Genomic DNA, 27,037 nt, shown 5'->3' with positions numbered 1-27,037 from the left:
CTACTGTATTTGTATTGTATATGAGTTTATTAGTAAGATCCTAGCTACAATTTCTAAACAAATATGCTCTTGTTTTTAATACCAAGAACTTTAGTTAATGCAGAATCCTAAGGAAACCCAGTTTTTCTTAAATCTTCCCTTTAGTTGCTGTTATTTCTATAATAATAAGCAGACAGAGTCTTTTTCATACTTAAAAAGTGGAATCTGGGATTACACATAAAAGCCTCCAAAAGGTTAAGAATATTTATGTTTATAGCTTGCAGACCCCAAGAAGGAATAAGCCAAGAATGCCCCATTTTGAGCATTGACAGTTTTCACAACTGTGGCTAAAGATGTTCATGTCTCTCTTCTGAAGTAAAATCTCAAAGCAGCTGAGTTCAAAAAGAAAGGAAACAAAAATCAGCATATGCGCATTTTCTTCAGAGCTAGCACTTGTATGACAACCATTTAGTTACCTTTTCCATCTTGAAAAAAAATCAATCAAAAAGCTGAACACTGTTTTACTATTGCCATTAATATTCCCAGTCACAATAGAGACAACTCAGGATGCAGCATTACTATTGCCACCAAGAGCCAGCTTATACTAAAAATAAGTTCTTTACACCCAGCAAATGGTTGCCCACAACCAATGGCAAGTGTATGCATAGGAACTAAAATGTCTATGTTTGGTATGTAATAAGGCCTGCTCTCATCTCTTCTTCTTAATCTGCTCCTCTTGCTGCTTGGCAAACTGTGGAACTCTGTGGCTGAGGATTTTGAAGACTGGAAGAGGCTGTTTCCGGAGTCTCTTTCTGCTTCAGTAATATCCAGTCATATATGTAGTCATATTGGTAGTTCAGAGACTTGAAAAGAGTCCGAAATAGCTGTCTTAGATAAAAATAATCTGGGGCTTCCTCAAAGTGAAGTCCCCTACAATAGGTTAGATATGTTGCAAATTCAGGAGGAAATCCGCTACATAAAGTATCCACAGGAGTGGACATCTTTTTTTCTATGATCTTTTCATACTTCTGCTTCCTTGTTGCAGCTTTTAGTCCTTGCCAGGGCAGGCTGGTCCTGTTAAAGTACATTAATACATAGCCTAGAGATTCCATATCATCCCCTCGACTCTGCTCAATGCCAAGGTGGGCATTGATGCTGGCATAACGGGCAGTGCCAGTGAGATTTTTGTCTTTTCGGTATGGTATATGTTCCTTTGTTTTACTGTCCCGGTACTTTTTGGCTAAACCAAAGTCAATAATGAATAACTTGTTACAGTGACGACCAGTGCCAATAAGGAAGTTATCTGGTTTAATATCTCTATGTATAAAATTCTTTGTATGCACGTATTGGATTCTAGTGATCATCTGGTCAGCTAACATAAGTACTGTTTTCATTGTGAACTTTCTGGAGCATATATTAAACAATTCTTCAAGACTGGGTCCCAGTAGGTCCATGACTAGTACATTGTGACCCTTTTCCCTACCATACCATCTTATGTGGGCAATGCCCGACCCCCCTTGAAGAATCTTATAAAGTTTGGCTTCGAAGAACAGTTGAGGATGCTTGGATGTCTGTGATTCAAGCTTCACAGCCACTTCCTCGCCATTGTTGATGTTGACGGCCAGGAAGATGTCTCCGAAGGAGCCATTCCCGATCTTCCGCACCAGTTTATATTTTCCTCCAAAAATTAATGGAGACTCGGTGTTTTTGTTGACATTCATCCTGAAAATGGGAGAAGAGACAGGTTTCTCGGGGCTGTGGGGAGATGGGGACTGGTGTGCACCAGGGCTCACTCACAAGGCATGTGGGGTATTGGGAAGGGATTCTTGGGGCGGAGAAATTGATTTTTTTTTAAATGGAACTCTTCCACTGAGTTACTGGGAGAAAGAGTCCCCAGAGGTTCTACTTTTTAAGTCCACACGACAGGAAGGGTTTTCCCAGTGCCCCAGCTAGGAGCCACAGCTGCCCCTGCGGCTTCCAAGGGTGACATCCTGGGTTAAAAAAGAACCCGGTGATGGAAAAGGGGGGCGGGGGAGGGGGAATGTGGCGCTCCTCTGCCACTGCTGAAGCCCACCATCTGCCCACCTGTCAACACCAAGGTCAGTGTGTCAGTATCTCACCACCCCCTTACCAGGTTTACTCACGCCTTCTTTCCGCGGTCCAGACCCCAGTGGGGTCTTCCACTTTAACTGGAATGATTGGTGCATCACAATAAAACTCAAACCAAATCACAATGATGACCTGCGGTTCTGAACAGTCTGGTCCTGGGGAATCCTTACCACTGAGTTTCTCTAGCAGAGTTACTCCTGACACTTTTCTAAGGTATAAATCCAAGCTCCTTTCTCCCAGGGAACTGAATTATTGCTTTGGAGCCCGAGGAGAACTAATGAGGAGGGAGAAAGTGACCTAATCGCTGAAGGAGGGCGACAAGGTACAGTGAAAAGCTCATTGGATTTGGAATTGATTTCTGAGGTTCAAACCCGACTTCGGGAAAAATGGCAGATTTTGGTGCTAGTCACTTAACCTTAGGAGGCTTCCGTTTCTTCATCTGTAAAATGAAGGAGTCGGAGTAGATCACCCTCAATGGCCTTTTCAGTTCTAATTCTATGAGCTATTCCCACCCTTATGAAACTGACCTTCACAAAGATTTTACCTTTGTTGGAATCCTACTACTAAACTCTCCCCCGGTATTAGAGGACAGATACATTTTCATCTTTCTTCTTTCAGTTGTTCTTTCTTCTTGGAGCTATAGAGAAGGCAAAACAGATCAATGAACCAGTATTGTCACTTATTTCCTTTGTCTTCTTCATAGCTTCAGCTCCATCCTAGTTCTTGAACTTCTCCCCGCCCTCTACCTTCAAACTCCCTTTTACAGTTTGCCCTCACAATGGGGTGGGGGAGGACTTAGCATATTTCCTGGGCAGTTCTCCTGCAGCTCTTGCCACACAGAATAATTCAGTGAAAGAAGGGCTGTTTTTGGAGCAGGAGCACCTGTGGATGATTACTGCCTCTGACCCTTCCTAGCTGTATGACCACAGATGAGTCACTTAAGCACTCTTGATCTCATTTTCCTCATAATTACAAATGAGGAAGCTGGGCTCAGTCACCCATAAGGTCAATTTTAGCTCTAAATCTGGGATCCTTTCTTTATATGGTTCTCAATAGCTTGTGCCTATATGATGTTCTCATGTCTGCCACCTCTTATACAATCTTTCCTTTCTCAACTGTTTAGTTTCTCAGTATCATTTGCAGCTGCTCTTCAACCTCTTAAGTCTTGAAGCATTCTTTCTCATCATGTATTACACATATGGGTTGGGCTCATTTCACTTTCACATTTGTAGAAATTGAGATTAGCGTTAAAAGTAATTGGGAAAAATGAAATATTATTCTAAGAAAAAAATTTAAGAAAAAATAAATTGAGATTAGATCAGGCAGTGTGGCACAGAAAGATAGCTCACCTCTAAGTCAGAAAGACCCAGACTCAAATTCTACCTCTAGCAGGCAGGCTATGTGACATGAGGGCTATGTGATCTTGGAAAGTGCCTTTGATATCTCATTCGATGAGAGCATTCTTTAAAACTATAAATTACACATCTGTGAGGTACTACCTCACACCATCAGATTGGCTAAAATGACAAGAAAAATGACATGCTGGAGGGAAAACACGTACACTAACGGATTGTTGGTGGAGTAGTGAACTAGTACAACCATTCTGAAAAGCAATTTGGAACTATGCCTAGAAGACTTTTAAATGGTGAGTACCTTTTGACCTGCTACCAGGTCTATACACCAAAAAGATCAAAGGAAGAAGAAAAGAACCCATATGAACAAGTATACACATACATATGCAATATACACCCATACACATTCTATGTATTTATATATACATATGCTTGCATGTGTGTTTGTATACTTATACATATTCATGCAGTGGCAAATAATTGAAAACTTAGGAGAAATTTATCAACTGGGAAATAGTTGACCAAGTTGTGGACTATGACTGTGATGAATTACTATTGTGCTATAAGAAACAAGGAGCATTGTTTCATAAAATCCTGGGAAGACCTTTATGAACTGATGCAAAGGGAAGTGAGCAAATCCAGCAAAACAATCTACATAGTAACAGCAATACTGTAAACTAATCAATTTAAAAAGGCTTAGTAATTGATCAACCCAGTGATCTACCACAATCCCAAAGGATGCATGAAAAAACATGCTATCTACTTCCAGAGATGAACTCAGAGTACAGATTGAAGCATATTTTCTTTCAGTCATTTCTCTTTCTTTCTCTGTCTTTACCTTCTTTGTTCCTTCCTTTACCTTTCTTCTTTCCTTCCTTTCTTCCTTCTTCCTCTTTCTTTCTTTCTTTCTTTCTTTCTTTCTTTCTTTCTTTCTTTCCCTCCCTTCCTTCCTTCCTTCCTTCCTTTCTTATTTTCTTTCTTTCTTTCTCTCTCTCTCCCTCCCTCCTTCCCTCCCTCCCTCCTTCTTTCCCTTCTTTCCTTTCTTTCTTCCTTTCTTTCTTTCTCTTTCTTTCTTTCTCTTTCTTCTTTCCTTCCTTCTTTCCTTCCTTCCTTCCTTCCTTCCTTCCTTCCTTCCTTCCTCCCTTCCTTCCTTCTTCCCTTCCCCGCTCTTTATCTCTCTTTCTTAAGCATGGCTAATGCATAAATGTATTTTGCATGACTATACATATTTGTTATAAGTTTTTATTTTTCTTGTCTTCTCAGTGGGTGAGGGAAGGGATAGGAGAAAGAGAATTTATAAATAAAAAAGAATTAAAAATTTCTCTGCTTTAAAAAATAAATAAATTTTAAGAAACCAATAAAAAAGACTTTAAGCTATAGAACAAGGGCTGATTTGCAATGGCAGAGGGAGTTTCACACACTAAATAATAGGTGAAGAAAGAAAGAGTAAGGAAGAAAGAAAGAATAAGGAAGGATGAGAGGGAGAGAAAAAGAGGAAGAGAGAAGAAAGAAAGAGAGAGAGGGAGGGAGGAAGGAAGGAAGGAAGGAAGGAAGGAAGGAAGGAAAGAAAGAACTATTTAAATATAGGGAGTCTCTGGTGAAGTGAAAATATGAATACTAGTCTTTTGATTTTAATTGTAGTATTCTTTCTACTATGCAATGCCTCTCATTATTCTTTTATTTTATAAAAAGGATAAAAATAAGTGCATAGTACAGCTGTACTAATATGACTGTAGTATGCAATCATATTCTAATATCCAAATACTCCAATGGATCTTTGATCTCAACAGTTTGGGCACCCTACCCCTTCCAGTGACACAGATCATAACCTATCTGTATTCATGTACAATTCATGTTTATATCGTCCCATAAATTTACCATAAGTGATCTAATGCAATATTTGACGGGACTTTTCTTTTTTAACATTGAATTGATGCAAAGGGAGCATGCAGACTTTCTCTCTGTTATTCTCTCCATATATGACTAGCCCATCTTTTTATTCCATCACACATTCTTTTGATGACATCTTTTATAATCCTTTTTCTACATAATAAAGAGGAACTACCCATTTATGACCTCCAGATGCTCATCTTTACAGATGACTTTGTACTGATTGCTTCAAGCCCCAAAACATTGAATTGAGATCTGTAGTGACTCAAAGAGCCCAATTTAACTATCTAAGCAGGAAAACAAAAGAAATTTAAAAAGCAAAGGTCTTTTAATGAAATTATGACATACAGATGGATGCATCATGAGAGGGTGAGCTGAAGCAATGAGGCTTCCCCCTTCTGGGCATTCTCCAACATGACAACATGAGGACAGGTTAAGTGAACAAGCTAGCCCAGACAGCAAAAAGAAGGAAGAGTTGGGGCCAGGTGCCATGTCTACCGTGCCTCACATAGAATCATAATGTAGTATAATAACATTTTTTTTATTTTTTATTTTATTCATATCTTCTTTTTACATTGCCATCATTTCCTAATAGTGAATAAAAAAAGAGGGGGAAAATTCGAGCAAAATTAACTTACACATAAATTAAGTGGAACATTATATGCATCATTTCACATGTGTAGTCACCTACCTCTGCAAGAAAAGGGATGGAATTACATTTTCAGATCTCTTCTAAGAAGCCAAGCTTGGACATTATAATTTCAGAGCATTCAGTTTCAGTTTGATGTTGATGCTGGCTTAGTGTCCTTTCCGTTAATATATTTGCATTGATGTTGTAGTCATATACAGTATATTTTTTCTTTTCTCCTAACTTTCATACGTGTGTGTATATGTATACAAATATATAACTCAATACTTCTCTGTATTTACAATATTAATCTTTTTTTTACGATGCACTATTATTTCATTACATTCATGAACCACAATTTAGCCATTTCCCAATAGACAGGCATGAAGATATTTTGTTATATATGGGCATATTCTTCTTCTTTTATATTTTTTTGGAGAGGGCAGTTGCAATTAAGTGACTTGCCCATGGTCATACAACTAGTAAGTGTGTCAACTGTCTGAGGCTGGATTTGAACTGAGGTCCTCCTGACTCCAGGGCTGGTGATCTACTCACTGCACCACCCAGCTGCCCCCTTCTTTTTTCTAATCAAAGAGTATGGACATTTTAGTCCCTTTCTTAACTTAATTTCAAATTACTTTCCAGAATGATTGGAATCTAATAGTACCTATCTTTCTCCAACTTCTCCAAAACTATTTCAAACTTTTTCATCTTTGATAATTTGCTGGATATAAGGTGAGACTTCAGAGTTATTTTAATTAGACTTTTACTAGTGGTGATTTGGAATAATCTTTTATATGGTAACTAATAGTTTACAACTCTTCTTTTAAGTACTACTATTGGTTCATAGTCTTTGATTAGTTATCAATATTTCAATAATACGTATTTCTGCTGTTAGTTCCCTATATGTCTTAGATATCAACAGGAATACTTGATGCCCACATTTTTCTCCCTACTCGAAATGCTTCCCCCTTCAAATAATTGCATTGATTTTATTCCTGCAAATGATTTTTAATTCTTTGTAATTGAAATAGACTCTTCTATGATTTGTGAACAATCTTCCTCCTTGTTTTGCTAAGAATTCTTTCCCTAGCCATGGCTATGAATGGTACCTGATCTGGTGTGTTCTCATTTGTTCTCTCTCTCTCTCTCTCTCTCTCTCTCTCTCTCTGAGATTTTTAACATTCGTTTTACATTTCTATTTAGAGCTTATTATGATATATGATGTAATTGTCTCAAATTGTTCTAAACCAGTGTATCAGTCAAACTGATGAAGTTTTGAAGTTTAGAGTTTTCCAATAATTCTTTTTACATAGGGAGCTATTCCCCAAGTAATTTATGTTCTTAAATTCATTCAGTTCCATTGTTTCTGTTTCTTCTTTATCTAGCCTTTTCTGTTGAGCTACATTTTTATTTTTCGCTTGTACCAAATATTTTCGATGATCACTGCTTTCTAGTATTATTATAGTATTCCTGCTTAAATCTTGATTCTTTTCATAGTTACCCTTGAATTCTGGAACTTTTGTTTCTCCAAAGGTTATATTTTTGTATAGCTTTCTTTGACAGTTTGACTGGTATAGCACTATAACTGTGAGTTAATTTGGATAGCCTTGTCAGTCTTATAATTATGGGTATGGCCTAGACAGGAGCATTGAAAAGACCTCCAGTTATGCAAGCTGTTATTTTCTAAACAGTTTTTTATTTAACAGAACACAAATACAAAATAGAGAAAAGAAAAAAAACATATCATAAACTTAAATATAAAGCAAGAAAGAAAAAAAAAAGCATATCATGTGCATAGAAGAACATAGGAGAGGATTCAAAATATGTAACAATAAATTTTCCTTTCAAGAAAGCCTGTATGATTAATAATACACCTTGTGTTGAGAATTGTCCATCTTTACTTCCTTGTGTTTTCTTTTGTTCTCTGCTGTGCACTTTCTAACTTTGTTCTTTTCTCCCCCTCCCCCCACCCCCCAGAAGGCTACAATATAATTTAGATATTTCTTGATATATACATTGACATACAGATATATACATACACTTATACATGTATACATGTATATACAGACATATACTGTCCCAAACATAATCTACTCCTGATCTTTCTTTTTTATGTTTGTGCATATATTTTGTTTTCCATCCTTCCTGCCTCCTCTACTTTACTTCTACCAGCTGCATCGCCTTCCTATTACTTGCCTACCCCACTCTTCCACCAACCACCCTGCCATCCTATTACTTGCCTTCCCCACTCTAAGGATCCCTACCCATCTCCCCATTCCTATTAATCTAAACTCCCTTTACCTATTCCCTCATTCTCTCCTCTAAAAATCCCTCCCTTGCCCTAATCCCTTCCTTTTTTTAAAGGAACATTTTCTACATATATGTATCTGTACAGGTTGTTAGATTAAATGCCAGATACTTTATTTATTTTGTAGTTATTTCTAATGTACTTCCATTTCTATAATTTCCTCTCAGATTATACTATAATAATTTTGGCTTATGGTTTTTGGGCTGCTCCCCTGATTCCCATTCCCCCTATTGGATTGGCTTTCCAGAATTCAACTGCTTTTATGAGCCAAGAGCTGCAGAAGTGTGAATCAGCATCCCACTCCCCCACCACCCCATCCCCCTCAACACTAGCCAGGATTTTTGGAAGCAAGGAAGTTGCAGTGCAGACCAGAAGCAGCTGTGGATTGAGTTATGACCTAGATATGGGTCCTTTGTGCCCAAAGAATATGAAAGTAGTTTTTGAAACTTTGCTGGATAACTCCTGAGACTGTAGAGAATTTCTTTGATGGCTAAAAAAAAGGTTCTTGACTGTTTTTATAGTTTATTATCTTTTAGACTGATTTTAAACTGCCTTGAAAATTAAATTTACCTGAGAGTACTGGAGTATGATTTTAGTAAAAGAACTGCACTTAAACTTTCTAATTCCTCTGGCTCTGAGTGGTCCATTGTATTAGATGCAGGATAACAACCAAACAGGTGCTCTGACCCCTTTGGGTTCCAGGACTAACCAAGAGCAGACATTGGGAGACGGGGCTAAATTTCTAACATAATAACTCACCAGCTCTGCCTAGAGATGCTTACTGCCATGATTATTGGGTAACAGTTAGTTAACTTTAATTTAATTAGTATAACAGATTTCATTAACATAACTCCTATCCCAAAGCCTGTTGGTAAGGGACTCTCTCCTTTTTGGTGAAAATTGAGGCTTTGCCCTACATGTGAGATGGAATGGAGTGGGGAGAGACAGAGCCTCAGTTCTCAAAGTCCCTCCCCCTACCCCACTTACAGACTAGTCAAGCTTTAAGTTTTCTCACAGTGTTGAGTCAGCTTTCAGCTTCAAGAGAGAAGGAAGAGACCAACTCCACTTCAGGTTAGTGAAGGAAAAGATTCTGGCAAGATATGAGAGGAGCAGGCAGTCTCTATGACCTTATATCCAGCTTGCTATTCTAGAGACTTTGGGGAGTTTCCCTTGGGTGAGATCTAAGACACCATCTTGGTTGAGTTATCTTATTCCCAATGGGAGAGCACCTTCACTCTATATTGTCTGGTTAGTACATATTCTCCTATATATACCTTCTTTGATTCCTTTTTTTCTAAGATTTGAATGAATGTGTTCCTTTACTATTCCCTGTGTATATTAATTGTGGAACTGGTATTTGGTGATAAAGTGGTCAAATCTTAGATTTAGAGCTTGGGTTCCCTCTTCTCCCCAGAAATGACAGAGCAATCAAAAGTTACCTTGAACCCAAGCATTTCTCCCAAACTAACAATATTTAAAGGAGAAGATAGATATTCTTCTAGCCTAGCACCTACCCCCTTTCTCTGAGGAATGTGGTAACCTCAGACACCAAATTTCTGCTTCTTCAGACTTGAATGAAAGTCTTCCTGGGAGAAGGGAGGAAGGAAAAGAGATGAAAGACGTCTACTTGACCTCCCTTCTAACTCATACAATAGCCTCCATGCCATAGGCGGGCCTCACTACACACATGGGGCCCACACTTCCTACCTCAGCTTTTTAGAAAGTGGTATTGAATTAGGTGTTATAGTAATAACAGTTGGTATAAAATATCCCTCTAAAAGTTTGCAACATACTCTTCTCCTAGTACATACAGAGTTCAAGAAAATGGGCTCAAATTTAGGCTACAGATTGATGAAATCCTTTTGCTTCAGTACTCAATTGCTCCCATTAGATATAGTATAGCTTCCATCTCCTCACCTCCAATATCTTTGTAGACCCTTACTTTCTTCATCTCATTCAGTCTGCTTTTGGGTCAAGACACTGCCATCAACTGTTCCAAGGAGGTTCCTAGGACAATGAAAAGAAGATGGAAAAATCTCAAAACCACTCCAGGTTCTTTGCCAAAAAATGCCTACATGGGGTACAGAAGGGTTGAATGAAAGGAGTGAACAATCACCACCTCTAGTCAAGATGGATTGGGGAAGGCCGAAGTAGAGACAAAAGTCCCTTCTTCTGTGTTCTCTCCCAATCAGTTCATTCTCAGAGATTTGGTTGGAATGCTCTCTACTACCTTACCACTGTAGTTTCAACTAACACTGTGGTTTTATATGTGTTTCTGAGGGCATGACCAAATCTCTCAGTCTATCCAAATAGAATTTCTTTCATACTTGGGATGTGTTCCCACCTAATGGACAAACTAAATATGTTCTCAGGTCTTCCTGAGTTGTATCTTATATGCCACCTAGCTCCTTCTATGAGCAAAATCTCACAAGACGAATATATTAGGGTTTTATCATTTATTTATTTGGGCTGTGGTAATTGATCAGCTCTTACCATTACGTTCTAATGAAATGCAAAATACTGATTTATGGTTTTATTTTGTTTCTTGCTATATTATTGAAACTATTAACTCAATTAGTTTCATTACTGATTCCCTAGGATTTTCTAAGTTAATCATATCTTTACCAAAGAGGGATAGTTTTATTTCATCTTTTTGTATCTTTATACCTTCATTTTCTTTTTTGTCTTATTGCTATTGCTAGCACCTTTAGAACCATGTCAAATACCACTAAGAGAAGGAAATACCACTGCTTTACTTATATTTATTTGGAAAAATTCTAGTGTTTCCCCAATTCACCAAATTATGTCTTTCGGTTTTACATAGATTTTTTAAAAATCCTATTTCATAAATGTATTTCTTTATATATCCTTTGTGATGATTTTAATATGAATAAGTTTTGTACTTCCACTAAGGTCTTTTTCTATATCATCTGATAGAACCAAATTGTTTTGAATGTTTTTGTTGTTAATTAACATAGTAATAGTAATTGAATTCCTAATGTTGAATACTTCTTTTATCACATATGTATATACCTATATCTTTATCTATTTATATCTATCTATATAGCTAATTCAATTTCATTTTCTTAGATTGGATGATTTAAGATCTCTGTTGTGATAATAATTATTATTGATTTTTTTCTTGAAATATTTGAAGTTTCATACTTTTTCATTGTATTTCACCATCATTCACACTCTGATTCTCATTTGATGGAACATACACCTTTAACGCTGGGCTATAAATCTGCTTCAGCCATCCCCATGATAGGGGATTCGTGGTTCACCAGCCTCAGTCCCTGCTCTGAGGAGCATCTAGGAGTAGAGCTTTCTCTAGCTGAGTTTCGAATCCCTTTCTTTCAGGCCCAGCAAAACTTCCCTGCCTTCACCTCTAGAAATGTTCTGCTGAATGGAGGTGGAGAAAATCATTCAGCCACTCTAACTGGGTCCACCACAAATGTTATGCAACTTTGACTAGGCCCTCACTGTGGCTAGGATATCCTTCTACAGCTGTCTTCCCAACTCACTATCCCACTCTTCAAATTGGGTCTTCCAAACGTTTACATCCTTTCTCAAGCTTCTGATGATTCTCTTTTCCCCCACTCTCTCAGTTGAGAATTTTGCCTCATATTTTACAGAAAAAAGAGACCATTTGCTGTGAGTTCCCTCTTTTCCCCTCTTTTTCATCTCATATCACTAAGCTGCTTTTCTACAACTACTTCCTCCTTTACCCCATCTCATGCAAAGAGGTTGTCCTTCTCTTTACTAAGGTAAACCCCTCTATATCAATAAGTGATCCCATTCCACTCTTTCTCCTCTAACAGATGACCAAGTCTAATATTCTTAATCTCTCATTTATCTTCATTCTCTCCCTGTCTACTGGCTCTTTTGCCACAGTCTACAAACATGCCTAGGTATCCCCCATCCTCAAAGGAAAAAGAAATCCTCCTTTGCTCCTTCTGTCCTTACTAATTTTGGGCCTATATCTTTTCTGCCTTTTGAGGCTAAATTCCTTGAAAAGGCCATCTTACACTTTCTCCTCACTCTCTTCTTAACCCCTTACAATGTGGTTTCTGACTTCATCATTCCACCAAAGCTGCTCTCTCCAAAGTTACCAATGATTTCTTAATCGCCAAATCCTGTGGCCGTTTCTCAGTCCCATTCTCCTAAAGCCTTTGACACTGTTGATTGCCCTCTCCTCCTTGATACTCTCTTCTTTCTAGGTCTTAAGGACACCACTGTTCTACCTATTTAACTCTTCCTTCTCAGTCTCCTTTGTTGGATTCTCATCCAGGTCACCTCTTCTGACCAGGTGTCTCACAGGGCTCTGTCCTGAGGCCTCTTCTTTTCTCCTTCTATATTAACTTCACTTGGTGATCTCATCTGCTCCCATGGATTTCATTATCCTCCCTATGATGATTCTCAAATATAATTATCTTGACCTAAACTCTTTGCTGCTCTAGTCTCACATTTCCAGCTTCCTTTCAAACAAACTGAATGTTCAGTAGACAGCTTAAACTCAAGATGTCTAAAATGGAACTCATCATCCTTCCTTCTAAACCCTCCCTACCTCCTATTTTCCCTATTACAATGTGGTGGGGAGGTATTATTATCCTCTCAGGTGCAACCAAGTAGTCATCCTTGACTCTTCCCTATCTCTCACCTTCCTCCCCCCCTCCACCAATATCTGTTTCCTAGCCCTGTCAATTTCACCTTGGCAAAATCTCTCAAATATGTCTCCTTCTCTCTTTTTAAAATACCACCACACTAGTCAGGCCCTCATCCCCTCACAGCAGCACTATTGCAATACCTGCTGGTGGGATTGACTACCTCAAGTCTCTCCCCACTCCAGTCCAGCCTCCAAACACATTAGTGTTCAAAGCCCTTCATAGCATGGCTGCTCTCTGCCCACCCCCCCGCCCCGCCCCCGCCACACACACACATACATACACATACATTTCCAGTTTTCTTACACCTAATCTACTGGTTCCACTTAGTCCCATCCCATATACACAAATGCATTCTTTGACCTGGTGAACTTCAATGACTGTTTCACAAATAAGACATTCCATTATTGGGCTCCGGGCATTTCTCTGGCTGACGTCCATGCCTAGAATACTCTCCTTCCTCATCTCTGCTTGTTGGCTTCCTTGGCTTCCTTTAAATCCCAACTAAAGTCCTGTCTTCTATAGGAAGGCTTTCCTAATCCTTAATTCTAGTGCCTTCTCTCTGTTATTTTTTTATTTATGTTTTACTTTTATTTATAAATTTTTTAATGTAGCTAGGGGCAGCTAGATGGTACAGTGGATAAAGCACCAAGCCTGGAGGTAGGAAGATCTGAGTTTAAATCTGACCTCAGATACCTGCTATCTGTGTGACCCTAGGCAAGTCATCTAACCCCTATTTACCTCAGTTGCTCTTCTATAAAATGGGACCACACTAGAGAAAGAAATTGTACACCACTCCAATATCTCTGGTCAAGAATGCACCATGGACAAAGTCCATGCAGTCAAGTAGAATCTAACATGACTGAACAGCAAGATTTTCTGTACAATTTTGTTTGGTTTTTGTCTCCTCTCATCAAAGTGTTAGCTCCTTGAACTCTAGGACTTTTTCTAGACTCTTTTTGCATTCCTAGCTCTCAGCACAGTGCCTGGAACAGAGTAGGCATTTAATAAATGTTTATTGACTATAATTGACTTACTGACTGATTGCTTTCTTCTTTTCCCTCTCTCGCAGGGATGAATCTCTTTGGCTTCATCCCTGATATGGTCTACAAGGGCAGCCTCTGAGTTACAGGATAGAAATTCACCATGTTGGATCCCTGCTTCGAGTAACCTCTGGAGGGCCTCAGTTTGGTTTCAGTCCCCAATTTTTTGGACTTAACACAGATGCCCATGTTTCTACCTTACCCAGATAATCCCTCTACTCTCCTTTCATTTGCTAATATTGATATATTCTATTTATTTCAGGGTAGAGGGGATTGGGTAGAGTTCAGAGAAATCTAATACAGCAGTGGAAGTCCCTATTTTAGGGTCAGATCTCCAATCAGTAATTTTTAGTTCACCTAATTTCCTTGCTTTTCTTTCTTCCTTCCTTCCTTCCTTCTTTTCTTTCTTTCTTTCTTTCTTTCTTTCTTTCTTTCTTTCTTTCTTTCTTCCTTCCTTCCTTCCTTCCTTCCTTCCTTCCTTCCTTCCTTCCTTCCTTTCTTCCTTCCTTCCTTTCTTTCTTTCTATCTTCCTTCCTTCCTTCCTTCCTTCCTTCCTTCCTTCCTTCCTTCCTTCCTTCCTTCCTTTAACTTGTCAGAGGTTCTTCCAGCTATTATGGAAAAATAGGAGCTTAAACTTGATCTGAGCCCTAATATTTACTATCCATGTGTCCTTGGGCAGTCCCTTAGCTTCCTCATACTTTAATTTCCAGGGTATGTGGGATGTTTCAGGGAAAACTGGGACCTTTGGTGTGAGGGCTTGCTTACTGAGTCATTTTCAAGGCTGCTCACCCACCAATGGAGTCCACCTGTCACCTAACTCTCACCTCCAAGAAACTATAGCTTGCATAGCAGCCACACCCCGGTAGAAACCCTCTTGGCATATGGGCTAAACCAGGTTGAGGGCAACCAGGAGGCCTTGAACCCATTGGAGAAGTAGGGGAATGTCTACCCCAAGCATGTGAAAACTTCCCAAAGAAATGGGTGAATGACAACAGTTTGTTCTAATGACCATGAAGACAGTTGAAGCAGGCACTATGGACTGCTTAGAGCTTAGTCAGACATCAAAGATGCCAAGGTTGTACACTACATCCCTAGTCATTGCCAGTCATCTTGACTTTTGTCCTGCCACTCAACTTGGATGACTGGAAGAGAAAGTGAGGCTGGGGACTTTGGGCAGCTTGACCTCACTTAAATCCCAATCACCCATCATCTACTGTCCAAAATGTGCCCAATGGGCCACATGCAGCCCGCAGTGCAATTTATGTGACCCACCTACAAGCATAGAAATTTACATAAATGCTTTAACAAATGAAGCTGAGCTACTGCAGAGCTCTCACTAAAATGGCAAATCAAAATATATTGGCTATTGTTTCAATAAAAGACTAAGGTTGGACAGCCCTGAGCTACTATTTTACCCTCAACATCATGATGTCATTGATACTCTTTGAAAATGAAGGATGAACATCAATAACAACCTTTCTTTCCTCATCTCTAAAATTAGGGGTTTGGACTAGAAGACCTCTGAGGTCCCTTCAAGTTGATCCAAAGCAATAATCCTACTGCAGCAATCTCTAACATATCATTTTAGAAATTATCATAGTACTTTAAACAAAAAGATAACATAAACTTTATTCCAAAAAGCAAAGCAGGCACAAGAACTCAAAAGAACTTTTAAGTAGTTTTAAAATAATATTATATATTAATTAACATTAATTTTTGACCCTATAAAGAGCTAAAAACAAAACACTCCTACTAAGAGGAATATTTTTCATGATGGTCTGGTTATATCATGAACATAGCTTGGTGCTTGACTTTTTAACAAAAATTGTTTAATAACATTTCTTATGCAAACAAGGAAACAATGATCCTTAGAACTTATAGTCAGATTTTGAGAGTTGTGGATCCTAGAGGTAGAATTCATGTGTAATGATGAGATTGAAGGTATGACAACTTCTGTGTGTGCCTCTGGTAGAGTGAAGATTCATATATCATGAGATTGACGTGGGAAATCACGGTATCTGAAGAAATAACAAATTATATAGTGAAATCCGCAAGTATGAGAGCAGGGGTTGGAATAAGAAAAAAAGAAAAAATAAAGGTGTGCTGAAAACCTTAATAGATGTGGAAGAATGACAATGGGTTTGGAAAATAAAAGCAAGCAGGAGCTTCTTTGGTTAACATAGATGGATGGAGTGAATCTTAAAGCAGGAGAATCTTCGTTGTCACTAACTTTGGTAATATTCAAAATAATGCAAGTGGGAGGGTTCCCCTTCACTAGATGTCTTCAAAAAGAAGCTGAGAAACTATCTGAGTGTTTTTGTAGGGATGCCCTTTTTGGATATAGGTTGAACTGGTTGTCTGCTGAGGTTCCTTCTAAATCTGAAATCCTGTCATTCTATGATCTTGAGAAATCCATAGCCGGTGTTTAATAAGATATGAAGGCTAAGAGAATAAGTTGATAAAGTATTCAGGAACAGAGGATAGCATGAAGTTGAATTGGTTTCCAAAAAAGTCAAGGTTTCAAAGGGAGAAAAATGAGATGAGGGCAGAGTGAAAAAGCAGGGGGAAATGGATTGACTAGAGAATACCAATGAGAATCAAGTCAGTTTCAAGAGAAGTGAAATAGAGAGGTAGATGGAATGCCGAGAAGTTATGGTCAGAAAGGAGAATTTCAGAGGTATGAATCATAGAGTAAGAAGGGTTCTTGGTAACTATGAGAACAAGACTTTTATCATCCCCCTAGATGTGGCAGAAGTGGAGTAAAACATGGATCTTGGGATTTAAGGATGGTGATAAACCTGGAGACTAGGGTGTTTAATGGGGTGCATCAATACATATATTGAAGTCCTCCAATATGAGGGCACAGGTGGGGTGAAGATGGTGAGTCAGATGCTAAACCCCTTGAATCAGTAAGGATAATGGCCTGGGTATAACCAGGATCTGAATAGTCAAATCGCTACTCTAAATAAGGCTTTCAGAGCACTTGGATAAATCAAGTTTTTGATCGAATATTCTTCTAGACCCTATAAAGCTCAAATGCAGAAAGAGGAGAGAAGCAGAAATGAGGCCAGAATCTACCACAAAGAATTCCAGAATCATCTCTGGCCCACATTCCTCCCATTGGAGGAGGAATATGGGCATAATGTATGTTTTGTTATTGTTACTGTTTAGTTGTTTTCATTTGTGTCCAGCTCCTCGTGATCCCTTTTTGGGGGTTTTCTTGGCAAAGATACTGGAGTGGTTTACCATTTCCTCCTCCAGCTCCTTTTCCAGATGAGGAACTGAGGCAAATAGGGTTAAGTGAATTGCCCAGTTTCATACAACTAGTAAGTATCTGAGGCGGGATTTAGGTCTTCCTACCCACAGTCCCAGCACTCTATCCACTGAGTCACTTAGGCATCTTATAATGGATGAAGTTTCTTTCAATTCAATTACGATGACAAGAAAACTCTTTTAGGTACTTTTCTGAGACATTTTAAAATAAAAGGCACAAGCAAAACTATGAACTAATAGTCTTATAGGAAATCACGTTGACTCATTTGCCAAGTTTTATCCACAACATCTCTAGGAACTCTTCCTTCACCTCTACAGCCTAATTCAGGCCCTTCCTCAATACCTCTTCCCTGGCCTATTACAATAGATTTCTTACTGGTCTCCTTCCTTTCAGGCTTTCCAGTCTCTTATGGACCCTCCCCACATCTGCCAAAATGTTTCTGAGTTTCAGATCTGGCCATGATGCCCCCTTGCTGAAGAAGCTCTACCATGGAAAGGGTTTTTTAGGACAATTTGGAGTCAGGAAGATTTGCTCCCAAATCCTGTCTCAGATTCTTATGAGCTCAGGTGGTCACTTAACCTGTCTGGGCTGACCAGTCCTTAAGAGGGTTGCATTCAGTTTCTGGCTCTAAACCTTTAATGCTTTTTAATCTCCTACCATCGGGGTTGGGGGGGGGCCGTGGAATAAGAACTAACCTCATCTATTAACAAACAGTGCTTTTAATTCTTCCCTTTTTTCCCTAGCCTCCTTGAGGTAGTTATTTGTTTCTATATTATAAAAAGTGAAATGGAGCATTTAACAGGGGTTAAGTGAATTGTATATGGCCTTACCAAAAGTCAATAGAAGAAGGGGAATTAGGAGTTAAGCATGAGTGAGCCTCCTATTGGAGATGGTATGATTAGGCAGGTGTCTCTTGTTCGTGGGCACAACCTCTTCAGTCCCTGACATTTAGATTGTTATATTTTCCACTAAAAGGAGGAAAAAGTAGGGAATCTCTCAGCACAGCACAGAAGGAAAAAAAAAAGTACATAAATCCTGAAGCAAATGTAAGATGGTGTGATGGCTAGAAACTTGTCATTAGAATCTGGAAGAAGTGAGTTGCAGTTCTACTTCTGGCACTCACTGGTTGTGACCATGGGTCAGTCGTGTCACCTCTCAGAATCCCACACACATCCAGGAAAAAGCACCAGTTTATATTGGGAGAAGGAATTCACTCCAATTTGTATTGCCATCCAATACGAAACAATATCCAATGTGAACAATATGGATCTTGGGATTGTTGAGTGAGGAAAGAAGATCATAGAATGAATGAAAACACGCCAGTCATGAAAGGCATTGCTAAACATTTATAAGGAAGCAGAGAGACCCACTTGTATCGCTGCCTTTGGGAAATGGTTCTGCTAAGCAGAGTAAATTAAAATGTCCCTGGAATAGGAGAAACAAGAAAGAATCAAATGAGAAAGTCAGAGGGAAGTAAAAAAAAATATGTTTTTGAGAGGATGCAAAAGGGTATAAATTGTTGTCACCCTAGGTCATAAATCCCCTCCTTTCTCTCTGTTTCAAGCATCTCTCCACTCTAGTCCATTCCTGACTCAGCTGTAAAAACGAGCTTCCTAAAATGAAGATGGGACCACATTTCTGCCCTTTCCCCAATTCAATAAACTCCCATGTCTCCGTATTATCCCCAGGATCCAATATCAGGTCTCTGTGGCTTTTAAAGCTCTTCCTATGTTTCCAGTCTTCTTGTATCTCACTCCCCTCCACATACTCTGAAATCTAATGACACCCACCTCTTTACTGTTTCTGGGACTAAGGTGTTTTCACTAAGTGCCCCCTATTCCTGTAAAACCCTTCTCATTTCTACTTCCTGGTTTCCATCAAGGTTCATTAAAAACTCCCACCTTCTGCTAGAAGCCTTTCCCAGTGCTCTTTAATCTCAGTTGACCGTCTCTAATTTATCCTGTTTGTCCATAGTTGTGTGCATGTTATCTCTCCTTCCCCCCTCACCCCCATTAGATCATAAGCTTCTTGGGTGCAGGGATTTTTTCTTTAACCTTTTTTATCCCCAGAATTTGGCATGGTGCCTAGCACACCAATGCCCGCTAACTGACTGACCTGTCATTGTCAAGCCTTCTCTCTTGAGAAATACATTTTGAGCAGAAGACTAGGGGAGGGATGAAGGGAAGCAGAGTCCTCAGAGGCACATGCAGAGTGGAACAAAGTTCACCTGGAACACTGTAACCATATGGCAGTTGGACCCTAGCTTGAAGTTACTACTTTGCTTCAGCCTTAGCCAGGTGAGAGCGAGCAAAGACCTCTTTAGCTGAGGGTGCCTTCCCTGTGTTAGCAATAAACAGTAGGGGACATGAGTCCAAAGTGGGATTGGAAAAAACAAAACCAAAAACCCCAAACACAAACACACACACACACACACACACACACACACACACAACATGGCTGAGAGAAGTTGAGGGAAACAGTGTTTGAAATTGCATAAACAGTTTAGCATCAGAAACTCTGAACTAGTATTATCTGACCCTACTTAGAGTCAAGGTCAGCTCTAACACTTTGACCTTTCAATCAGAAGAAATAAGGAAATGGATTGAACCAGCTAACCATACCAGGGCCATCAGGCTGGAAGATGGGTCAGAGAGAATGCTGCAATCCCAGCCTTAAAAGGCAGCAGATGCCTCAGCATTTTGAATGATTGTAATGAAGCCCTGGCGGTCTGACACTCCTCGGGAATGCTGCCTTTGATCTTGGCTACCTCCTGGCTAATCTGTGTTGGTTTTGATGGTGACCTTGAACTCGTCCCTGCCCTCCGGATGCAGCAGCCAGCTCAGCTTAAGTGAGTGCTGTCTCCACACTCAGGTCCATCTTTTCTGTATGGATGTTCTGAAACATATTTTTTTTTCTACTTGCTAAGCTAGTACTGGACACTGCTACGGTAACTTTAGGATGAATCTGAGATTTTCACTTGGCCTTCTGACCTTAACCATTATTCCCAGGTAATGATATAATTCAACTTGAATTCACCTTGAAGGGATACCTACCAGCAGCCACCTCATAGACTTCTCTGTTACTTTCACAGACACAAGGCAATTTGGAAAACAAACAGCTGACAGCTAGCTGCCTTTGACCTTCCCATAGTTCAACAAAAGGGATGGGCCAGACAGTACAGGACAACTTCCTAAATTACACTTAAGATCAAATATGTGGAACTCAGGATCTTCCCAGTTTTCAAGTTTAAGCATGAAGTTGAGCTATAACAATTTGGAAAACAACAAATTAATAAAGGGAGAACCAAAATGACATTTCAGTTCAACGACTCCATATGTCCATAATCGAATATACGTAAGAGACTAAGGAAGGCACTGGAAAGAAAAGCGCAAAAAAGAAAAAAAAATAGTTCCTGCCCTCTAGAAACTTACCAAAATATATTGAGTGCAAGATATTTTGAGGTAGGATAGAATAAAAAATAGGTAATAAGAAGAGACTTCCTAAGTCTTAGATAGCACCTGAGTGAAGTCCCAAAGGAATCTAAAAATTTGAAAAGCTGGAAGTTCATTACATACATAGGGGTCAGATACCCTGCGCAAACAGAGGCAGACAACGGATTGCTGAGTCTGAGGTACAGCAAGGAAGTCAGTTTGGAATGTAGAGTAATGTGAAATAAGTCCATAAGGCTGGAATCAGATTGGGAAAGGGTTTTAAAATGTTAAATTTCAGTGTTTCGCATTTAATCTTTCAGGCAATGAGGAATTATTGATGGTTCTTGAGCAGAGGAGTAAAATAGTCAAGATTTATACTTCAGGAAAATAATTTTAGTAGCTCTGAGAAGGATAGATCAGAGAGGAGAGGAACTGGAAGAAGAGCTAACCAAATAGTATATAGCTCCAACAGTCCAGGTGAAAGATGATGACCTTTCATGAATTAAGAGTACTTATTTGTGTTAATGTTTAGAAGAGGAAAAATAAGCCAGATTTAGTAGAGAAAGGATCAATTAGGCTTGTCCAATAACTGGATGGGGCAGGGCTAGGGTGAGGATAAGTAAAAAATAGATCACTCAGAGGTCGTTAACCTGCCTGGCTGAAAGAATGTCAATATTTGCCATGTAAAGATGAGGGTCAAGTTGAGGGGGGAAGGTGATGAGTTTTGCTTTAGATACGTCCATCAGGCAGGTATTAACACAAGTCTAGAGTTTGGGAAATTTAGAAATGGGAGAATAAAGAATGGAACCCCTGGGAGCTGGAGAGATTACCAAGAAACAGGGTGAAGATAAAGGAGAGAGGGCCTAGGACAAAATCTTAAGGAACAACTGTGATTAGGGGGCAGAGAAAGTGGAGATATCAGTGTCATAAATGCCAGAGGAGAAAAGGGTGAGGTCAACAGAGTTAAAAGCTGCAAATAGGTCAAAAAAGATGGACCTCAAACTGGGATCTCAATAACAATAAAGAGATCCTTGGTAATCCTAGAAAAAATTCAGTAAAGTAATGGGATCTGATTATAAAGGTGAGTAAATAAAGGAAATTTGTGCACACCATTTTTTTTCTAAGACTTTAAGTGGTGAAAATATGGAAAGATAAAGAATAATAGCTTGAGGATATGGGAAGGTCAGCTAAAGGGATTTTAAAGATGGAAGCCTGAAAACATTTTAGAATAAAAGAAGAAAGAGAAGAATAGAGATTTGGGAGGATTGAGAGGTTAATGGGAATTGTTGTGTTTGTCCTTTGGTCTCTAAAAGGACCATCACATCAGGGAGATGATGACTTGACTCGAAGTTGGGTGAGTGAGGGCTGAAATGGGAATAACAGTAGGAGAAAGGAGTTTTCACCTTGAAAACCAGAGCTGCTGAATCACAGGAATTAGAAGTAGAGGTAAGAGGAAGCTAGCTATAGAGAGGACAGAGAAGAACCTTTTTAATGGGACTTTCACCCTCCAGGGTCCTATCATGCTGCTAAGCCACATCAATTTATAGTCTATTAAACAATAGGGAAGAAAAGAAATGAGTTTGTGTTCTTGTCAGTAAATGTAGATTAGAGGTAGAGGTTCCCAGGGCCTGAACTGGAGATACCTCACACATGGAGCAGCCCCTTCTGGGAAGCTCTTATAAACTGCAAAGAAGGTATTGACCTGCAGTGGTAGGGTGAATTCCCTCATCCTGACATTTCTTATATAGATGAAATCACAGGTTCACCCCACCATGGCTACATGTTCTTTTATTGCACACTTTATGGGTATAGAAGCTTATATAAACCCAAGGATGTTGCATAATTGGAATGCTTTTGACTATCAATTTATCCAGAGCACACTATGGGGACTGTATCATATTTGTTTTTCTTTTGAACAGAAATAGACTGCTCACCTTATTGTGATATGAGTCTAGACCAGGGCTTCTTAAACTTTTGCCACTCAAGACCCCTTCAGTGCTTCTTAAACTTAGGGTCGTAACCCCATAACATTACTGAGAGTTTTATTGACTTCAGGCACATAGGAAAAAAGTTGACCTGATGACCTAGAAACCCTGAATAATCCACATGAAATACTAAATTTATTTTAAGAGTTCCATCTAATTGTTCAGGTGTGGGAAAGGTTCTTAGTAATCGCAGAATGATAACCTAAAAAACAAAACCAACTTTCTTATCAACCAAAACAATTTGCATATGGAATTATCCACTTCAAAATTCTTAATATTTGATTTACCAGTGTGCCATGATTCATTTTTCAGAACCACATTATTTTAATTTTATTTTTAATTCATGGAATAAAACAAGCATTTCCACAACATGGTAAAATAAAAAAGATGATTGCATATAAACTACAAATCTATTATGTACAACTTGCTATTTCTTTAAATATATAATAAAGTTATGTAAATTTTTTACCCTTTGTTTCTTTCCCCCCTCCCCACCCTAGAGATGGCTACCATTATACACAAATAGGTGTGTGTGCCTATGTGTGTATATAAAATTATCCTATATATACTTCTACTTATCAGTTTTTTCTCTGGATGCAGAAAGCATCTTTCTTCATATGTCCTTTATTTTTAATTTGTGCATTCATAATAATCAAAATGACATTTGCTCAAAGTTATTTTTAAAACAATATTGCTGTTACTGGATACAGTGTTCTCTTGGCTCTGCTTTTGCTTTTCATTATTTTGGGCATTTTTCCCCATGTTTTTTCTAAAATTATCTAGCTCATCTTTCTTATAGCACAGTAATATTCCATCATAATTATATACTGATGAGGTCAGGAAATCATATGTTGAGGTTAGGGATTTAGGGGACCCCAAAACACTTTGGGTTCCTGCTCAAATGAATGCAACTCAAGCCTTCTCTGCCAAAGAAAACAGTTGATTAAAGATTTGTCATATTGGTTAGAGGCTTAAGAAATCTCACCACTTGTGATGCTCATGTTGACAAGCCTGCCAGATTCAATCTACTGAGCTAGATTGAATATGAGCGCCTTCATGGAGGCAAGATGGATTTTATATGCAGAAAGACTATGGGTGATGGGAGGAGGGGTTTAGGGAGGGTCTTGAGGAGGAGTCTAAGGATGGGATTGGGTGACTGGGCTGAGGTCAGACTCCAGGAATGGGATTAAGGGTGGGAAGTTGTGGGCTTGGCTAGTTTAAGGGTAACAGATTTAGTCACAGATATTTTGATAGGATCAGGGGTGGGTTGTAGCTGGACTATAGAAGGGCTAGGCTAGGTAGAGATTTGGGCCTAGAAATAATGAAAGGCTTATGGCCTCAGGCAAAGGTCTCATCAAGTGGGAAGATTCAAGGGAACTCCCACAGTCTAAACTCATCAATACCAAAAACTCCTTCAGCTATTCTCCAATTGATGGACATCCTTGCAATTTCCAGTTCTTTGCCACCAGAAAGAGAGCTGTTTGAGAACATATAGATTCTTTTCCTTTTTCCCTAATCATCTTTGGAAACAGACCTAGTAGTGGTATTGATGGGTCAAGGGGTATAGGCAGTTTAATAACTCTTTGGGCATAATTCCAGATTGCTCTCCAAAATGGTTGGATCAGTTCACAGTTCCATCAGCAGTGAATTAGTGTCCCAATTTCTCCCCATTCCCTCCAGCATTTGTTACTTTCCCCTTCAATCATTTTAGCCAATTTGATAGGTATAAAATGATATCTCAAAGTCATTTTAATTTACATTTATCTAATCAATTGTGATTTAGAGCAATTTTTTTTATATGACGATAAATTGTTTTGATTTCTTCATTGCAAAACTGCCTCTTCATATCCTTTGACCTATCAGTTGGGGATGTCATGATTCTTTAACATACAAACCAGGGAGTTGGTGCTTCTTATCTACCCCTTAGACTACCCATAAGGCTTTCAACTGGCGAGCAGTCTCTTCTCAAAGTCCATGGCTTCAGGCCAACTAGAAAAACTCTCTCCACTCAGAAGTCTTTCTAATTGGCCATCCACTTATTTGCTGTACTGTTTCAATGTTTCATATCATTTTTGATCATTCAGTAATTTTTCCCCTATTTTGAATCTATAAGGTAATCTATACTTCTTCATTTTCTCCTTCTTGGGACCCATTCACTCCTCTTAATAAAAATGGTAGACTTCCAAAAAAAACAGATTATCTGGAATTTGTATGTAGTGTCTCCTCTGGGTATTCCAGCTCTCACTCACACCTGTGTATTAGATTTTCAGTGCATCCTTGCTACCTTAGCTTGTAAAGGTACCTTGTGTTTTCAGGTCCTTCCTACTGTACCTCTTAAGCAACACTGGTATGCTTCCCACTAACAGTCAACAGACATTTGTTGTAGTTGTTTTAGTTGCATCTGACTCTTTGTGACCTCATTTGGGGTTTCCTTAGTAAAGACACTGAAGTAGGTTGCCATTTCCTTCTTCAGCTCATTTTATACATGAGGAAACTGAGGCAAACAGGGTTAAGCAACTTGCCCAGGGTCATACAGCTAGTAATCTGAGGCCAAATTCGAACTCAGGTCTTCCTGACTCTGGGCCCAGCATTCTATCCACTGCACTGCCTAGCTGCCCTCAGCAAAAATATTGAGTTCTTTAAAAGGCAGAATAGTATTAAATAGCTTTAATAGCTACTATTTTGTAGCTTATAGTAACAAATGGTGTGGCTACAACATATTGTCCCTCATAAATCTTGGGTATACTTTCCCAGAAATACCAACAAAACAGTGAACACAAATTTAAGAGTTCTTAGGAACTAAAGCATATAAGTATTCCTATTAAAATATTAGAAATCATAGGAATAAATGGAACCTTTATTAAAATAAAACGTATCCATCTAAAATCAAGAGCAGGTATTATCTGTAATGAGGATAAGCTAAAAGCCTTCCCAATAAGATCAAAGGTGTAGCAAGGTTGTCTATTATCTACCCTATGACTTAATATTGTATTAGAAATGCTAGCTATAGCAATAAGATAAGAGAAAGAAATTGAAGCAATAAAATAGGCAATGAGGAAACAAAACTGTCTTTGCAGATTACCTAATAGTACACATAGAGAACCCTATAGAATCAACTAAAAAACTACTTGGAAGAATTAACAACTTTGGCAAAGTTCTAGGGTATAAAATAAACCTACACAAATTATCACAATTTCCATACATTACTGACAAAGCCCAGCAGGAAGAGATAGAAAAAGAAATTCCATTTAAAATATAAAATACGTGAGTGTCTGCCTGCAAAGACAAACCCAAGGATTCTATGAACACAATTACAAAACACTTCTCACAGAAGACAGATCTAAATAACTGGAGAAATAATTGCTCATGAGTAGGCTGAGCCAGTATGATAAAAATGACAATTCTACCTAAATTAATTTGCTTATTCAGTGCCATACCTATCAAATCACCAAATAATTATTTTATAGAGCTAGAGGTTCCTAGAAAGAGATACATGCTTACAGCTTTCTTCTGGTGCCTCTAATGTTGTGAATTCCTTTGCTATTCCCTGCAATTTCTCACAAGTGTTTTTGGATAAGTCCTCACTATTGTACACTGTACGGTATTGTAGTAGCATTATTCCTGCTCTTGGTTTCTATTGCAAAAAGCAGGTGTTATGATTTGATGATCTGTAATGCTGATGATCTGATGATGTTGCTCCCAGTAAGGAATGTCTCTTTTATTCAGCTGTAGTTTTTTCTTGACCATCTTCCCCAAACATACATACACACACACACTCCTTTCATTATTATTGGGATATTCTCCACCAAAAGGAGAAGAACCTGAACATGTTACTGGTGAGACTTCTGGCTAAAATTTTGACACAAAAGTTTCCAGATGAACCCAGTTTCCTCCACAAGTACCAAAAGAACATCAAACAGGATCATACAAAACAAACAAAAAAATTGATGAACAAAAAGTGTTTCTATGAAGGCAATACTTATATATGGTAGGAAAAAAAAGACAAAACAACTAAGAACCATATCACTGACCCAAAGTACACAGGTAGCTCCATTCTAAGCCAGTGGCAAGAAGTTGAGAAGGAGGCCTCTATCTCCTGGTTTTATTCCTATCCTTGCTCTAAGCCAGGAGTGAGAGGAAAGTGTTTCAGCCATGAATGTCTAGATGAGCACACAATCCATATAGGACCTCATAGATGAAGGACCCAGGAGCTACATCAGTAGGGTTTGCCACCTACTCAGCTCCAGCCAGAAGATTGAGAACCGTGAATAGCTGCTACCAATGCTCCATTTATGCCTCAGAACCTGAGCTAAAGGATTGGGATGACATTAACTCAAAAAATTGCAGAGACAGAGTGTCTAGAAGAAACAA

The 27,037-nt window shown here is 38.8% G+C and overlaps 1 protein-coding gene across 5 annotated transcripts; it reads right to left on the bottom strand.

Annotated features, from left to right (window-relative positions):
• Positions 1-26,787, bottom strand: LOC118854003 (casein kinase I-like). Of its 5 annotated transcripts, XM_036764297.1 has the most exons (6): positions 26,698-26,787; positions 14,334-14,584; positions 10,187-10,276; positions 9,784-9,855; positions 2,633-2,725; positions 14-1,701 (listed from the first exon to the last, which is right to left on the bottom strand). In XM_036764297.1, exon 6 carries the CDS (start codon positions 1,698-1,700, stop codon positions 702-704), a length of 999 nt encoding a protein of 332 aa, XP_036620192.1. In that variant the 5' UTR covers position 1,701; positions 2,633-2,725; positions 9,784-9,855; positions 10,187-10,276; positions 14,334-14,584; positions 26,698-26,787; the 3' UTR covers positions 14-701. The 5 variants fall into 5 exon arrangements, with proteins under 5 accessions (XP_036620194.1, XP_036620196.1, XP_036620195.1 ...); XM_036764299.1 differs by lacking the exon at positions 14,334-14,584 and having other exon boundaries at positions 1-1,701; XM_036764300.1 differs by lacking the exons at positions 9,784-9,855; positions 14,334-14,584 and having other exon boundaries at positions 12-1,701.
• Between the last annotated feature and the right edge of the window lie 250 nt (positions 26,788-27,037).

The sequence above is a fragment of the Trichosurus vulpecula genome, chromosome 6 (genome assembly GCF_011100635.1).
Source record: "Trichosurus vulpecula isolate mTriVul1 chromosome 6, mTriVul1.pri, whole genome shotgun sequence".
Classification (NCBI taxonomy): domain Eukaryota; kingdom Metazoa; phylum Chordata; class Mammalia; order Diprotodontia; family Phalangeridae; genus Trichosurus; species Trichosurus vulpecula.
This window is presented reverse-complemented; position numbering and strand designations above follow the sequence as displayed.